Genomic DNA, 18,098 nt, shown 5'->3' with positions numbered 1-18,098 from the left:
GGTCTTTTCCAACCTTAATGATGCTATGATTGATTCTATGAAACTTTCAGCTGGACCAGTCAGCTTAGAGGGGCCTCAGGTCCAGGTATCAGGTTGGTGGAGGGTCCGTGCTGGTACACCCTGGAGGACCTGCAAATGTGCAAGGGTGCATGAGGGACGAGTGTGTGTGCATGTCCAGCACAAGCACCGGGCTGGACCAGCTGGTGAGTAGGGGAGCTGCAGGGAAGACAGAGAGGCTGTGCCAGTACTTGGAGGATCTGCAAATGTGCATGTGCCTGTGAACCCGGCGCGTGGCTGCGTGTGTGTGCCTGGGCCAGGGAGCGCCGGCCTCTGCCGGCCCGGGAGGAGCTCACCCTGTACCTGGGTGCTGCTGAAGGCAACGCCTTGTCTGTGGCAGTCTGTGTGCCCGGCCTTGCCAGGGTCCTCGTTGTGTGCCTCTGTGTATGTCTCAGGTACGTGCTCAGCTTCTCCACTGGTGCTACTGCCCTCAGCCTGGGCAGAGGCCCTTGGTCCCTGGGAGCTGGGCTGTGCTCCCATGGCTGGGCAGGAGTGTCCTGGCCCAGACCGGCTGGAGGAGGCCGCCTTGCTCTTAACATAACTTAACACTTGTTACATTCTCATTTTGAAGAGCACTTAGTGAATATATATCATATGAAGCCTTTTCTTCCTCTGTGTATTTGGATATAGTGAAGATATGGGGCAGCAGAGTGTGCTGAGATGCCTACTTTATGTTTATTTGTGGTGCAGAACATTTTTGGCCTCCACTGCTCCTTCCAGGTTTTTGTCTAAAGCCTGATACTGGATCAGAGGAGTCTGGTGTCCTGAGGAATGTAACAGTAGCTGCTCAGCTGCAGCTACTCAGCCAGCCAAAAATACTCAATAGGTAGACCTTTTCTTCTTGTGTCTTGCCGTCAGCAGTCTTGAGGGCAGGTACTCTAAATGGCGATACTTAATTCATGTCTATAGTTAATGGTTAGCAATTTTTTTACAAAGATTAGCTTTTGCCTCAGAATCCAGTGCAGCCATTGGGAAAAGGTGTCTTAAGTTCTGAGAAATAAAGCTTTCAAAAATAAATTGTAACGTACTAAATTGCTTCTACATCTTATTTACTGTGCTGTTGTTACTTAATTACTTTTTATTTCAGCTTTAATAAATATTCCAAATGTGACTGAGATAAAGGATGACATGAACCTTGGCTTGACTCTGATACAGAACTCAAAAACAGGAGGATTTTTGGTACGTATCAAGGATGTGTTCAGTACACACAAATTCCTGAGGAGAATGAAGAAACTATAATTCTCCACATTTTTTGATTAGTCCAAGCTGAATGTATTTTATTATGCAGCATAGATTAATACATATTTTGCATATTTTAAAATATTCCATTCCACTGTCATAACCTATGGTCCAAAATCAGGAAAATTAAGAATTCTCTCCATCATTTATCTAAATATCCTATGGAAGGGCATGTAATTAAAGATTCTGTAATTTAAATCAGGCAAGAATATTTCCACCATGGTCATCTTTAAGGCAGTCTTGTAGCAGAGTTCCGATTATGGTTTCAAAAGACAGTATAGGATCTCTCCTCCACCATACAGACTTGAATAGTGACTGTTCTCCTGAGATGTTAGGATTTCTAGTCCTGTACATCTGCAACATGTTTTATTTGGTTAGTGAGCTGAAGGAAGATGCATTTTCTATGTGCATATCCTGCAAACCACTCTCCTTGGAGCCTGTAAACCAGATTTCATAATTGAAAGGAAGCTAATGCCTGTTTAATATGCTTTTTTACAGTCTTAACCGTAAGCATGAAAACTGTTGCAGTGTAGGTGTATTCCAGTTTGATGCATGCATTGTAAGCATGTGCAGTAATCAAGTGAAACAATGAGCTTTGAGGCTTACTTTAAGCTTTTTATTTTCTCTTGCATTGTCTAGTAATCACAAAAGTATTCAAATGTTTATTATCTTCATTACCATGTAGCCCAGTTCACTGAAGTACTTAAAAGTAGGTCTCATTCCAATCTTTCCAGCAACTCTCTTGGAGTTAAAGTTAATTATAACTTCAAAATACAGCAACAGTATTCTTGTTTGTTTGAGAAGATACTGATTAAAAAAAACCTTATTCTGTCTCTTGGATAATGCCTTTAATTACCGTTAATACTGTCCCATGCATACCTACTTTTAATCAGTATCAGTAAGTGCAGTGGTTTAAAACATCTCATGCAGAAAAATTTGTATTTTCTAACAATACTTGAACTTCTGCCAGTTAAAAAGAATTTCCTCATCCATACGTTACTGATTGGGTCTCCTTAAATTGCATAAAATAACAAAAAAAAAAACCCCAAAACTGAATGCTAAGACATGAAGTTAGCCACATCTTTGGTTAAAGGAGTTTTTTTTGACATAAGGAGAATGGGGTACTGGAGACAGGTGCTTATCTGTGACTCAGCCTCAACAAATATCAAAAGGCCCATGAATTACTTGTGGCAAGAATTGGACAACAAGCAGAGACGGTCTGCTCATAATTGCAAGCTATTGCCAGCCAGGACTTTGCTCGGAGATTCTGTTTCTGGCAGCTGGCCTCTGTGATGGGTGGTTTGGGTCACGCTCAGGGCTTCCTCCTCCCAGCTCACTGTGCTCCTTCCTCCTGTGGCTGCTTCTCTCTCAGCCTCCATCTGCTTGCGCCAGTCCACTGCATCCCTGGGCTGCTTGGCTGGAGCGTGACCCAGCCTGGCGTGTCTGTGCCATAGCTCCTGCGTTCTGCTGGTTCAACTCTTTGATGCCGTGCGATTGCTTCCCACAGGTATCCGAAGTACAGGGCAGTCATTTCGACATGCTCATTACATTTTTCTGAGGCATGCTTAGTCCTGTTGGAAAGGTCGTTAAGAATTTCACTGGTGGCTAACACATTTTTTCCGGATTTCTGATTTAAGTTTCTATCAGTTTGTTCTTGGGGCAGCTCTGTGCCTTTAGTCCCTACATGTATTTAACACCCTGCAATCATTCTCCTTTGTCCTTCGCTTTGCTAAACAAACAGGTTTTTGCCTGAAATGCATTTTTTAAAGCACACCTCTTTTGAACATGAATGGCCAGATCTATGCTGTATTCCACATGAGCCTCTCCAAGGCACTACGTAGTGTATTTGGTACTTTCCTGTCTCAACCTCCAGTGCTTCTTGTCACCTCTCTTTAGGCCATATTTGCTTTGCATGCTGGCTGAAAGCTTATGGTCACCCTGCAATTGGCCCATGCCCAATCTGTCTGCTCCTCTCCCACTCAGTGAGCTCACAGTTTATGTCCGCATTTGTTAACATTAGTCTTTATGGGCAAGTCCATGCCCCTTTCTAATATTCCACTTCTCAAGTTCATCAGTTCTTGATATGTGATCTCCTAGTTTTCCCCTGCATTAATGATGCATCTTAAATTTCTGACTCTTAACAGCTTTTCCTGTTTTTTTTAAAGTGAAGATCAGCAAAGTTTATTAGAACACTTCTATTTTTTGGTCCAAGATTAAAAGCATGATTTTGAGTTACCACTAATACAGAAGAAAACTAGAAAATGGGCAAATGAGATTGATCTAAAAAGAACTTTAAATTAAAAATATAAAGACTAGTAACTCTCCTCCAGCTTTATAGTTACCAATATAGATGACTTATTTTGTACTTCTCACCTCTGTAAATATCCATCTTTTCCAGTAAAACTCTCTTCAAGTCCTGAATAGAGATCATGCATTTTCTGTTTTCCAAGCTCTCCTGACTGGATAGGGCAGTAAGAAAACACATGTAATGAAGTTATCCTTTCTTTCAGAACTGTTGGATGGAGGTTATATAGAGGTTATAGTTTTTTTACTTGAGTTTCTAACATGATTTTTCTTTTAAAAAGAAAATCCATCTTCTGCAAATATTCTCATGACAAAATACTGTCTTGGTATCTTTTTTATCTAGGTACTTTTGTAAAAATCCTTTTAATATCATCAGAGGTGTGGCTGTCATGCAACCAGCTGGTTGATCCAGCTGAAAACGTTTCTTTTTACAGAGATCATTTTCAGCAAAGCAGCGAGATTATCTTCCCCGGAAGGCAATGAAACACGTAGCGAAGGGATATGTGAGGCCAGGGCCAAATTTCTCCTTTCAGCTGCAGCCAAGTAGGACAGTGCATACTGTGAGGCTGCACCCTTGCAGGAGGTGATGAAGAAGTTTAACGTGTAAATATTTCGGCAAAGTGAATTTCCCTTGGGAAAGGGTTTCCCAAATTAATAAACCTGTCCGTGTGCGCACTGGTCACAAAACTGTTCAGTCTGGTCACACTGTTGGTGGTGATCGGACGTTCTGCAAGAAAAGCGCCTCTCTGCCCGTTGCAGCCGTGTGCATGCTCATGGCTCGGATGCCACCTCCTGGTTAGTGGAAGTACTTCTCTGCACGCGTATAAGCCATGTGCAAATACCAACCCTAGTTTTAAACCCATGGTTTGTAGAGCAGGTGGCTTGAAGTGGGACAGATTCCTTGCAGACCAAGTCACACTCCCTAGATGTTATAGCCTGTGTAGTCTGGAGGGTCCAGGTTGCAGAAATAGGGACTAGGATGATCATGAATAGGAAATGCTTTTAAATGAGAAAGTCAAGGAAAGGGGTTACACTGTCACTGTGATTGCAAGGAATTTAGCCTGATAACCCAAGAGAGCATCTCTGATCCTTTATGCCTGTAGTCCTCCTTACTGTGGTTTTGTATACGGATATAGTGAGACAAGTGTTTGTTACTTTTATAGTTTCTTTTTGTTGTTATTTTTAAAGACTTGTGGTCCCTTGTGGGCACAGCAGTGTGGAAGCCAATACTACGCAACAGGAGTCTGTTCTGAAATCAGTCCAAGTTTCCAGATCCTAAGAAGCTTTTCTCCTGCTGTTCAAAGTAAGGCAACATGTGCAAAACAGATTCAATTAAAAAAACATATCAAACAAAATCAAGATATGTTGTGTCGGGGACTCTTAATTTGGGATTTTTTTTTTAAATGTATGTGCAAATAGCAAAGTCCTGTGGTTCACGTGTAAGGACTGACAAGTCGTGACCCAGTGCTGATATGAATATGGACTCAGTCCTCAGAGTTCAGAGGCATTGCACCAGCACAGGCTCAAAATCTGCATTTGCTTCTGTTGAGTCCTCATTCTGCCAAAACCTTCCCGTGTGAGACCTAAATATGCACCTCTGGATTTAGCCAAAGAGTTGGGAGTATATTGAGACTGAAAATACATTTAATCTCCACTTTTTCTTTTTGTTTTAGAGTGTTCCTCTGTCATAGATGTTGTGGTGGTTTGCGATGAGTCAAACAGCATTTATCCCTGGGATGCAGTGCGGGCATTTTTGAAAAAATTTGTACAGGGCTTAGACATTGGCCTTAACAAAACCCAGGTAAGTCAAAGACATCTTTGAGAAAGACCAAAAAAGAGAAAAAAAAAAAAAAAGGCAATGGCTTTTATTAGCAATTTTAAAGGAAACCAAGTGTGCTTTAGTGTAACTACAGTACCTCCCCCAAAGCCACAGATTACGCAGTTGTCTTGTATGTATGTTTTGGTATTGGGGGGGGAGTTTCTCATAGCTAACCTGTTTCCAAAGGGATTAGGAATTTGATTCAAAACATAAACCCAACTGAAATAGAAGTCTGAGTTATATCTAGTGGAGCAAGATCTCTTTCATGCATTAGGTGTAAAAGGAATTAAAATGTAGTCTGTGGGGATCTGGTAAAAGTAGAACAGATTTTTTATGGGCTTTTCATGTGGCTCTTACTTTCCAACTGCTGCATCTGTAAAATGGGAGTTTTTCCTGCTTGGTTACTGTCTGATCTTTGAGTTCTTTGTTCCTTTTAATTTGGTGATGGTAAGGAAAATTTTATTGCCTTTTTTTTAAACATTTTCTGTCTTTACAGTTGTCCATTTTCCATAAACAGTTCTGGGGACAAAGTCTGGGGTGCTGGAAATCTCTCTCCCAAAGGCTGCCTTCTTCCTTGGGCGACTTTGGAAGTGAGGTGCTTAAAAGCTAGGCTTCCTGCTCAGTGCTTTCAGAACCTCACCTTTAGTGTCTTCTCCTCTGTTTCTCTTTCATGCTAAATGTACATCTTAGCATATGTCTTTAGCTTCACCTGTATTAAAAATAAATAGGGCTTACAGTCCTGTCAGGTAACTAACCTCTAAGATATCCTTAGAAGAGATCAGATTGAAGTGCTGTCAGCTTGTAGAATTTTCGCTATTTTCTCATTTTTTCCCAGAGCTCCCTGTATTATTGATATCCATCAGCTGTTCCAGAAGTAACCAAGCAAACATGTAATGCCAACTACTTCAGATTGTTTGCATTAACATATTGTAGTCCATAATAAATGACATAAGATGCAAAAGCATTTTAGCTTTCTTAGCTTTCTGAATGTGTTAATATTAATTGGTTTTATATATGTTGAAAGAAAGTTATAACCCCATGTACATCTGCAGATCTTTTGCTCCAACCTGACAAATAAGTAAACATCATGATTCTATGTAACTGATTGTAATGCATGATAATTTAACATAATTTCTTTATTGCATAGGTGGGTTTAATTCAGTATGCTAATGATCCCCGTGTAGTGTTCAACTTGAATACATATCAAACAAAGGATGAGGTTGTTAAAGCAATGGAGGGAACGTATCAGAAGGGAGGAGATCTGACTAATACTTTCAAAGCCATTGACAATGCAAGGTAAAACACATCGGTGTTGCTATAAAGAGCATAATTGAAAATTCTTATTGCAGATTGTTAATTTCCAAATCTACTACAGATGTAGCTTGTTCTAAGTCAGACATATTTATGACAGTATCTATACCTAATTCTATGCATTATAAATTGACATGTGATAAATCCAATGTTTTGTAACAGACAGTATGCCTTCTCACCTGAATCAGGAGGCCGTCCAACAGCCACAAAAGTAATGGTTGTTGTGACAGACGGTGAATCACACGATGGCTCCAACTTGAAAACAGTGATAGGTAAATGCAATGAAGACAATATAACCAGATTTGGCATTGCTGTAAGTAATACTATCATTATATATATTACTGCAGTTTTTGAAAGAACATTTTTTTGCATATGTATGAAGGTGCATTTTCTATATACAAGCTCTATATAATGTATGATTTGTTACACTGGTGAGACTGAAACTAGGTGAAATTGATCTTTATGAACTAGTGAAATTTAGTTTTCTTTAAATGGCTGATAAAGCAAAACCAATATTACCTGAGCAACTTCAGTGGTTTTCTTCTTTGCCTTGGTTTATATATTTTTCCTATCTGAATGGTCCCTTGTATAGGAATACAGTCTGATAAGCAATTCAGTAATATAAGTAAAGGTAATTGTTTTTTGTTTTTCGCTTTTTAACGTGTAGAAGAATATTCACTCCACTAATACAGAAGGAAATGGAGTAACACCATTGTTTCCTTCACTCTTCTTATTTTGTTCTTTTTTACCCAAGGTTTTGGGATACTTAATCAGGCATGAACTTGATACTAAAAACTTAATTAAAGAAATCAAAGGAATTGCTAGTCATCCAACAGACAAGTATTTCTTTAATGTGTCATCTGAGGCTGCACTACTGGAAGAAGCAGGAACACTTGGAGAGCGCATTTTTAGTATAGAAGGTAAAATACTTAATGTCTCTAAAAAAATAGATTAGATTCTCCCAGCTGATGGGCTAAGGATTTTATTTAGCTTCACCTTAGCATAATATTGTGAAAATATGGGACGGCTGGGGCTGCTCCCTGCTCCCCAGGAGGGCTCTGGGTCACATAGGTGTTCCCACAGCTACCCCACCCCTAATGAGCCTGAGCTTCAAGTTACTTTCTGCGGTTTGTGGGAAATTTCCCCTGCTGCTGAAAATGGGGGCTTGTCCATATGCATCCAAATGTATTTGGAGCTGTTACCACTGGAGAAGTACAGGTATGCTTGTCAGATTCACCTGTGTTTTTCTGTTAATGCTAAGCAACTGTGAATGTAAAAAGCAAATCAGAAGACTAGGTTACCGATTACAGAACTGAAAAGCTACAGTAATGCAGTCTGTGTGGCCTCTATCAGGCTCTATCCCTAGCATCACCCACAAGTCCTCTGTTTGGAGGAAGGTGCTGTAGGGGTGACCCGGAGGCACTTCGTTCCCCCCAAGAGCCAGTTTTTTTAAATCAAATTTAGATGATGCTTGAGAGACTTGTGACTTGCCCTCAGCCTAAAGAGCTTTTCATGGCTGCAGCTTTCCTGTGCTCAGGATGAAATTTTCCCCTCTCTTTCACCTCCACCTATTGATTGGAGGTGATCCACTTGATTACCAGACCCACGCTGCTAATCAAGCTGAGGGAATCGGATGAGCTCCCCCTCTTGGGTTTTTAGTAGTCCTGTTGAATTTGTGTTACCTGAGTCCCATCCATCTAGCTTAAGGAGTATTCTTGAATGTCATATTATTTTTTTAAACAATTACAACAGTTTTATAAGTCCTATATGATAATAAACATTCACTTGAAAGTTGTGAATATACAGTTATTAAAGCTGATAATTTCAGTGTATTATTAGTGCTTCATAGGAAACATAAAAAGAGATTAGCCACAGTGACAACACTGTTCAGGCACTTCTTCAAGCCATCTTTATCATCATCTTCTGCCATTTTTTGGAAGAGACTGATAGCATCATGGCTCCATCTTACCAATTTACCATTAAATCCTCTAAATATTCTACAGTTTATTAGCTCTTGGATTTCTGTTGTTTGTAAATGTTGGAAATGTTTTAGCAGAATTAATGGATTTGGAAAAAATAACATACAGTCCCTATATAGCTACGCTCAGAGGCAGCAATATTTGATCTCTTGTGTGGTTCTGTAGGGTTAACCACATGTGAATATTTATTTTACCAGGTACAGATCAAGGTGATACATTCCAAATGGAAATGTCACAGGTGGGCTTCAGTGCATATTACTCACAAAAAAAGGTATGTGAATTTAATTATTTAATGATACAAATAGATGTAATGACATAGACATGAATGCTTAGAAGTGCAACAAAATAAGACTAATAAAACACAATGACCATTTTTAACATTTTTTTTATTGGAAGCAGAATGTCAAATTAGTGTCTTTTTTTTTTATTTGAATACCATTACTTCTAATAGATGCTGTATATCCCCAAAAGGAAAAAAATATATATTGATATATGAAGCTGAGTAATAGTTTCTTTCATGTAGTGATTTTGAGATGTGTTAATGCAATTACTTCAACGATTTCTGAGTTCACGTAGCATGAGAAAGTCAGTTGCTCCAAGTTAGTATTTTGTAGTTGAATAGCTCAGAATTGAATCCATATTGTAAAGCTGGTATATTTCTAGGCGGTCACCAAGATGTAAATAAATCAAGTCTTAAAATAATTCATTTAATATTTATAAAATTTATAATATTTGTTTAAAGCATATTAGACTTAGAAATTAGAAAGAATAATAAATCAAATATATTTTTCTTTTTAATCAATTTTAAGATTATCTTGACCAAATAAATCCTCTTGGTAAAATTCAGGTGTCGTTCAAGCTGCTTTCAGCTGAAAACACAGGAAGGTTGTTTCTTTCTCATAGCCTTAAAGGTGAATTAAATAATTTTGTAAAAGTCTGCTGTATTTGCAAAAATTTAAGTTTTGACTTACTAAGAACTTGATGCTAGGAAATGGCAAAAATGAAGAAAGAGTCGGGGCTTTCTTCAGGAAAATTACGCATACTATTTTCACTGCAGCTTTCTATAACAGTATCTCAGTTCAGTGAAGAATTTTAATAATGTGCATAATATGAACTATGTTTTATGTGTGCAAGTCTAAGATTAAGTGTTTCTGAATTAAGTATTCTGTAGAATAAGCCATATTAATTTGGATTTTAGATTTAACTGTTCTCTTTGTTCTCATCTCCTTATAATACAAAATTTTATTCTTTAAGCATATCTTTTTCCATCTGGTTTTGTGTGCTGTCATTGGCATGGCTGTTGGCAAAAAGGGGGCGTTAGCTTTTTGTTACAGTTTTGTTTGTCAGATCCCCAGTCTTCTGAGGATCATGAGTGCATAAAAGCATAGACTTGGCAAGCCCAGCCCCAGCGTGGACAGGCTTAGGAAATTATCACAGTGTTTAAATAAACCCATTTTATCTTGTGTTGCAGTGCCCTGGGAGCTAGAGCAGTCGCTTATCCTCTTGTACTGGAGGGGTGATAGTCCCTCTTAATATGGCAGTAAAGTCCTGCCTGTAAGTGGTAACCGTAAGCAGCTCCAGTCAACTGCTTGCAGTCATTAGATTGTACATCACTGCCTTAAATACAATGATGTAGGAGATTACTTACGGTAACTTCAGCTTCACTCCCACTTTTTCTGAAATAGGTAGTTCTAAAATGTTGGTTTTTACTTTTTTAAAGGATGTTCTGCTGCTGGGTGCTGTTGGGGCCTATGACTGGAGTGGAACAGTAGTTCAGGAGTCCTCAGACAGAGTCACCACTTTTCCAAGCCATGTGTTCGAGAAAATTCTACAGGACAGAAATCATAGCTCATATCTAGGTAAGGGGCTGAAATACAAATCTTTATTAAGATACTAAAGAACTTGGGAAATTCTGCTTTTGTCAGACTCCTACTAAGATCTGATTTGAAAATATTAAAATAATTTTGCATGCAGAAAGATTTTATTTACTGGTCAACAGTTCATGGAGTGAAATCTTTATTGTGTTTTTAAAGTTCTACTCATATCAATGTGGTAAGGTGAAAAAAAATCAGACTTTGTCACAGAGACATAAGGAGTCATGGGATTTGAGAAGGCTGCTTAGTGTATCATACTGATCATTATGGGTACCTTCTGTTTTAATATTTGTAGGTACTTCCCCAATTAAATGTAGATGAGAAGTTGATTGAATTGCTGTCGTTTCATCTGTGCTCACTCTTTTCTTGGCCTTTTCTACTTCAGTTTATAGTTTTAGGAATATTGCTGCAGTTTAACAGAGGTCTTATTTATAACCCTCATATATTTTCTGACACATGTTTTTGTGACCCTATAAAGCCACTCAGTTTGTCTTCTCAGCTCATTGAAATGTTTTCTGTTTTGTTGTTGCTTGTTGAACTTCTCTTCTCCAATGATGTTGTGTCCCTAGAAAAACAGTGACTGAATGCAAATCTGAGTTAGACTGGTATATGTAATGACCAAGGCATAATCCTTTTAGACTGTACTCCTCACATTGTCCTGCAGCTAGCCAAGGACCTACATACTCTGCCTAACCGCTGGGATTTTGTAACTCAGTTTAAGCTATAGTCTTTATAAAGGATGATTTTTAGGTTTCTTCTGTTAAAATAAATTTGCTGTAATTAAACCACAGAAATGTAAAATAGGTAGTAATGCTATCTTTGTAGTGCTAATACATGTTTAAAATATTTGCAGATATTAAAAGATGTTTCCTGAAAGCAAATAATGTTAGAATAATGGGGATGAGGATTAAAATGTTCAAAGAAGTTCCATCAACCTAAGCCCTTCAGCTGACAAGCTATTAATATAGCCTGTTGTATTCAGCCTATACACTGGGCTGTGGTTTGGTGAGCTCTGAGAAAATCCGCTGCAAGCTTTGCAGAAGCTAGGTGTTCCTTCCCAGTTTGACGGCTGGCCCAAATGCTCATCTCACGTTTCTTTTTATTTCTTCATTCCAAGGGTACTCTTTGCACTCTTTCTCCAATCTACTTCATAAGCTTGACACTTTTGTGGTCTATGTTTTACTAAATAGGCTAAACTGTGCTATTCTGCAAACCTGCTTCAACTTGATCTGTGTGTCATTGTTTGCTCCAGAAGACTACTGCAAATTTTATGCATATGTGACACCTTGACTTCCCGTCTGGAAGCATCCTTCTCTGCAACTAGCATACCAGATTGACTCATCCTCCGTGCCTTTATGGACAACAAGCTGACAACTTGTAGTTAATGATCTCTCACACATGCTAAATGTTGCCTTCTCTCCCCAGGTTATTCTGTTGCTGTTCTCTCAACTCAGAGCTCCATCTATTTTGTTGCTGGTGCACCAAGATCTAACTACACTGGCAGAGTAGTGGTTTATGATGTTGACAGCGATGGTAATATCACAATTGTGCAGTCCCAGAGAGGCGAGCAGGCACGTATAATTTGGTCATGAATGCAGATTTTGTAGGCATCTGTTTTTATTGACACAGCAGTAAATTACAATGAATTTATTCTGAAAATTCCTCTTGCTTGCAATGCATTTAGAATCCACTTGAACTTTTCCCTGCCACTAGACTATTTCAGTGAAGTTAACTTAGTTCTTAAACAGTATTTTAGAAAGTCATCCAATTAGTGGTAAAAGATAATATACAAAGCTACTTAATGTATCATTCTGTCAACACTTCTAATTGTGAGCAACTCAGTGAGCTCCACACTGCCTGAGAAGTTGTGAAGTAGATGACATCAAAAGAGATTTGGATGCTTATTCTCTTTTTCTCCATTTCGAAAAGAGCAGTGAGTTTAGATGGTTTTGGTTTTGTTTGTTTGTAAGACAAATCTGAAAGTAAATCAGAGGTTGGGTAGTTTCGTGCGAAGTTTGATATAAAAAAATTGTACCTCCCATAGCTTAGTCTCTGTTTGGATTCTTATTGCCAAGTGGTAAAGCCATAGCAGCAGCTACTGGACAGAAACAGTGGACATGTGATAAGTATATGATTCCTCAAACACCAGAGTATGTTATACAGTAATTTAATTCCAATGGGAAGTTTCATTCCTTAGTCTGGGACTATTTCTGGGTGTAAGTTTTCTGAGTCAGGTGCTAAAACATTATGCTTTACAAAATCAACATACAAACACAACTGTCTTACTACTGATTTCAGATTGGCTCCTACTTCGGCAGTGTGGTGTGTTCAGTGGACATTAATAGGGATTCTGTGACAGATGTGCTGCTTGTGGGTGCACCAATGTTTATGAATGACCTGAAGAAAGAGGAAGGCAGAGTATACATGTTTTCCATCACAAAGGTAAGAATGGCACTGTAGCAAAGCTGGAATCAGCTTCCTGCCTCTCCATCCATGATAAGTGCTGATATTTTCATTTGCAGCTGGAGGGATTTACTGTTACTTCCTGGACTACAGTTTTACCAAAGAAAGAGCAGTCCAAACAGCAAGAGTACTTAGTGGCAGTGTCTGTTCTGTTAAAACAGAGGGTGATCAGAAGAGCAGTCCCTGTCCCCACAGCCAAGTGGTGCAGCAGACACTCAAGCCGTCATTGCTTAGGGCTAGCTTCTTTCAGAGCAGGCTGGCCATGTGCATGCTAAAAAGCCTTTGGCCCTGGATCTTTTCAGAGCCTCTAAGTCACTATTTAGTGTATCTTTTAAAAAGTGTTAGAAATATTGTGAGCGGTGTTTTTGTAATGAGAAACGGAGCATGTGCTTTTCCCCAGGGTGTGGCATAAAGGCAGGGGTAAATGGTGCCAAGCCTGCCTGGATAGAGGACTGTGGATGGAGCCCTTGCCAGTGCAATCTCACCCATTCTGCTTTTCAGGAGAAGCTGCAGACTTTCTCCAGAGCTGCTTGTGCATGTAATATGGGAGTAAGCCAGCTGGAACAGGCAAAAGTGGAGTCAATAAGCAAGTTAGTAGCTAAGCACTATTAATGACCAGGGGCCTGCTGCTCTAGGTGGCTCCCTGGTCCTGGTTTTAGGCACTGTATACAAATACAACAGAAGGTGGACCATTTCTCTGAAAAAATTAGCTCAAGGCTTTTGCTAATTAATAGTTTGCCATTTGATTTTGGCAAACCTGTTCAATACCTAACAGCATTCCCAAAACAGTTCTAATAAATGCTCTTCTGCAAGTTTTCTGCATTGTTTCGTAGACTTTCACAGTGGATGGTTGCTATTATTCATGTTGTCCCATTTGTTCGGTGAAGCTATCTTATTTGTCTGGTGCTTGTCTGACTTTTTTATTCAGACCTGTAGTAGGTGTTTTCACAGTATCTGTATTAACAGTCCTGAAGCATCTGGCACTTTTGATCAGTCTGTCAATCAATTATTGGATGTCTGGATATGCAAAGTCATTTAATACCTGCCATCCATCAGAGAAAAAAGAACATGGCCTTTTACTAGGTAAATTGCAATCAAATAAATAGAAAGGAAGGACCATCCTCCTCAGTGGCAGCTCATAGTCAGATCATCCTGCAGCAACAGGAAACTGTACCCTAAGCCAATTTCAAGGTAGATGGAGGTGCTGGAGGTGGTACTGCTGGCAGCTGGCATTGGTCTTTGTGGCTGTAAAATTAGACATGAAATACAGAAAAAAAGAAAAATTAAAGAATGTTTTTCATGTTTTGAAAACTGAATAAATTGGCAGACTATCCTTACAACACTTAGTCTTTGTCAAATGTTAGGTTAAAATTAAGAATAATGAAAGAATTATTTAAATTTTTTTAAAGAACCTGGATTTGTGCAACTTGCACATGTTGCACAAATAATACTTTTCTAGTCATTTTTGATAAATAACTTGGCAGTATTTCTAAAATTTTAAGCGCAGCATGATAACTGAGGTTAACAATGAGAACGATATTTGCCAGATAATTGAATTTAAGCTAGTGTAAATGTGATTATTTAACTATAAATATCTCCAATCTTTCTTTCTTCATTGGCACTGCAGAGGTCAGGAGTTTAGCATTTGGACACATGTTTTTTGCATTAGTTGAGTTAGGAAATTCCATTTCTGTTTCAAAGAAATATGTCCAGTTACATAATTTCCATTCCCTCTGCATAAAAAACGGTAATCCAAACTGGAAACTGTATTTTTCAACATATTGTGAAACTTTCAGAACAGTCAGATGAGGACAGTGAGAGCATTTAAGCTTCATACATATGGTTATATTTGCTGTTAGTGCTTTGCATAGCATGCTTTAATTTTGCTGTGTAGTGCTTGCCAAGACTCTGAGACATAATGCAAACTGAATGGGCAATATAATGGGGAAGGAATTCAGGGCTGAGCAGTCCAAGGGGAGTATGGGAAAACAAAAACAAAAAAAAACAATACGCATAGATACTGCTCCTATGTTTGATGTGGTGCAATTAGAGCTGTGTTTTTGCTTTTTCTCCTTTTTCCTTTTTTAAAGGGAATTTTGGATCAACAAGAACTCTTGGAAGGTCCACAGGGGTCAGAAAATGCTCGCTTTGGATCAGCAATCGCAACGCTTGCAGACATTGATTTGGATGGCTTTAATGATGTTGTAATAGGTGCACCACTGGAAAACCAAAACTCTGGAGCAATTTACATTTACAATGGATTTCAAAAGACTATGCGTACCAAACATTCTCAGGTAATTAATTTCATTGTATAATGCTGTACTCAGTGCCTTTAGATCTGCTAGAGCAAACCAGGATTCTCTTTTAATTGGCTACTGTTTCATTGTTTTAAAGGAGTCCTGTTATTCTCATGGCTTATTTCAAGTTTTGTGCCCCTCCTTACTTCAGCTGTCAGCACGCCCTGATTGTGGTGCTTATAACTGAAGCATATAGAGAAAAAGGACTTGCAAGATGCTCAATCTGAGCCTCTTACAATTTTTTGTACCTGTGTATGAAGTCAGCTAATTTCCTATACATTTTTTGACACCCATTATTCAGGCTTTTAGGGTTGATGTACAGCAATCAAGATTAGAGAAATCCCAGCTCTATAAATTATAAATATGTGGTATTAAAGGAAAAGACTTTCAAGGGTCTTTGCATATCTTATATAATGCTAATATAATGGTAATTTTAATGTCACTTTCCATGCTGACTTTCTGGTTGTAGAAGGTACTTGTTAGAAGTCCTGTTAAGCTTCCTATACTCTGAGTTGCTCAATGTGAGATGGAAAAAGTTTCCAGTAAGTACTAGAGCAGTCAGTTAGTTGATCTACACCCAAGACAGAAAAATCTAGTTCATTGTCTGCTCCAACAGGGGAGGAAAAAGTGCTTTAAAAGCTTCTGAGAAAAGATCCCCGAAGGCATTTTGTTTAAACAATACATTGCATATAGAGGGAATATCGGTGAAAATCCATTGCGTAGGCTGCTTAAGCACAGCACAGATTTAAGCACACTTGTGGCAAACTCAGTAACCAAACTCTTTTTCACAGAAAATTCTAGGATCAAATTCTGCTTTTGGACAACGGCTCCAATTCTTTGGAAGATCAGTAGATGGCCATAGAGACTTAAATGACGATGACATTACTGATGTATCGGTTGGTGCTGATGGAAATGTGGTTCTGCTATGGTTGGTAAACTCTTTTAGAAAGGAAGTACTTAATGATTCAGATGCAAGCTGAGCATTTAGTTAAATAAACAGCAAAACAAACAAACGAAAAAGCTCTTTCATTCTCTGTGTTCAGAGCTAACACACTGCCTCATTGCTGCTATTGTAGCTAGCTGAAAAACAGCATTAGACTAAACCTTTTTTAAGCATGTATCAACAAACCATCAAAAGCCAAGGCAGCGTGCAAGGCAGAGCCAGGGTACTTGGAGGGGCCCACTGGGAGGGACCTGGTCAGGGATGGAGAGGGCCAGGAGACAGCCCTGCCTGCTGCTGCCCTGCAGGCATGTGGTCCAGAGGGAAGGAGCAGCAGCAGGGAGCGGAAGTTGCTTGAGAGTATTTGTAACAGCGACTTCAGTAGCTGCAGTATAATTTTGATAGCTGAGCCTGAGACAGATAAAACCACTTCCCACACAACCTGTGTGACCTTTACTGGCTGGTAGGCTGATCTGGGGGAGAGTTGTCCTGCAGAGTAAGGAAAGAGAGCAGTGAAAGAGAGTTGGCACCTATTTCTGGCAAGAAACCCATCTTTTCTGGCATGTGGCCTTTGGCAGAGCAATCTGAGTACTTTCACAAAAATAAAGAAGTAAGGCTCACAGAACCCAAATCTTCTGCCTCCCTAAGTACTGTGTATTTTCCACTGCTTCCTTGAGGGGCTAAATTAAAATGCAGCTTGCTTTCCTATCTGTCGCCTGTCTTCTTGCCTGAGGCCCCCCATTGTAAGAAGAAAAACATCACTGAATTGCTACTTACTTCATAATGCAACAAGATTATTAGAAATGAATGGTCACTTGGATCTTTGACCCACAGTATAACTGCTGCTGGTGCTAGTGGGAGTTGCGTTAAAGAAAATTATGCTCCTTGGAGTACCCACATTTATTTAGATTTGATTAATGAAGATGCTTATTTTTCTTTCACACTGGCATTTGGTCTGATTAACAAGTTTAACTTTTGATTAAAGTGTTTGTTTTCACATGCAGGGTTCCTTTGAAACTGTTCTTCAAAATCTTGATTAATTACATGAAAGTTGTTTTTCCGAAAAATAAGAGTATTCATTAAAATGAAGAATTATCCTTCTTTTCCTTCCCAGAGCTCAGTAGCTTCCCTAAAGGAGCAGAAGATTACTTATTGGGAAAATAGGACAAAGGCTTTGTTCTCTGTTATCTTAAGGGAAGGATTAGAGCATTAGGATAAAGACATTGATTATCCTTTAATTTTACATGATAAATTATTTATTGTCATTACTGAAAGCTACTGTATCAACAAATCCACTTATATGCAAAGAAAAATAATTTTTCTAGTGCCATTAAAAATGTTTACATTGGCAACAAGAAAATAAATGTTACATTTACAGACTGTAATAGACAACATCTTCTATGTTACCCAGTGCTCTTGAAAATTACATGTAACCTTTTAAAAATATATTTCAGGTCACAAAGCATTGCAAATGTGTCCATAATTGCCTCATTTAAACCTGAGAAAATCAGTCTGCTGAACAAGAACACAGAAATAACTGTCAAAATATGTTTTCAGGCTACATTTAGACCTGCTAAGAGAAATAATCAAGTGGGTAAGAGTATTTTAATGACTTGTCTTATATTAATTTCTTCATTATTCAAAGAAGTCAAATAAAGTCCATTATTGAAATGAGAAGTGGAAATTCTAAAGATATATTAGATTGAATGTCAAGAAAGGCAAAATCATAAAACTTAAGTGCTTGAGAAAGTGTTTTTAAGACCTACTTTCATCACTGGCTCTATACTCTTTGAAAAGTGAGGAATTAACAGTGTA

At 38.7% G+C, this 18,098-nt stretch overlaps 1 protein-coding gene across 1 annotated transcript; it reads left to right on the top strand.

The window, feature by feature from the left end:
• Nucleotides 1-25: 25 nt before the first annotated feature.
• Nucleotides 26-17,877, top strand: ITGA2 (integrin, alpha 2 (CD49B, alpha 2 subunit of VLA-2 receptor); the record flags this gene model as incomplete). The annotated part of the gene is made up of 14 exons (XM_010294302.1): nt 26-203; nt 1,145-1,236; nt 4,789-4,903; nt 5,274-5,401; nt 6,567-6,715; nt 6,893-7,043; nt 7,485-7,650; nt 8,907-8,980; nt 10,430-10,568; nt 12,009-12,154; nt 12,882-13,025; nt 15,137-15,340; nt 16,135-16,271; nt 17,738-17,877. Coding segments are annotated over exons 1-14 (1,963 nt in total), but the record flags the coding sequence as incomplete, so codon positions are not given.
• Nucleotides 17,878-18,098: the final 221 nt, after the last annotated feature.

Source organism: Phaethon lepturus, unplaced genomic scaffold, assembly GCF_000687285.1.
Source record: "Phaethon lepturus isolate BGI_N335 unplaced genomic scaffold, ASM68728v1 scaffold4029, whole genome shotgun sequence".
NCBI classification, from domain to species: Eukaryota; Metazoa; Chordata; class Aves; order Phaethontiformes; family Phaethontidae; genus Phaethon; species Phaethon lepturus.
The sequence above is the reverse complement of the archived record's forward strand: the minus strand, read 5'-3'. Positions and strand labels throughout refer to the sequence as shown.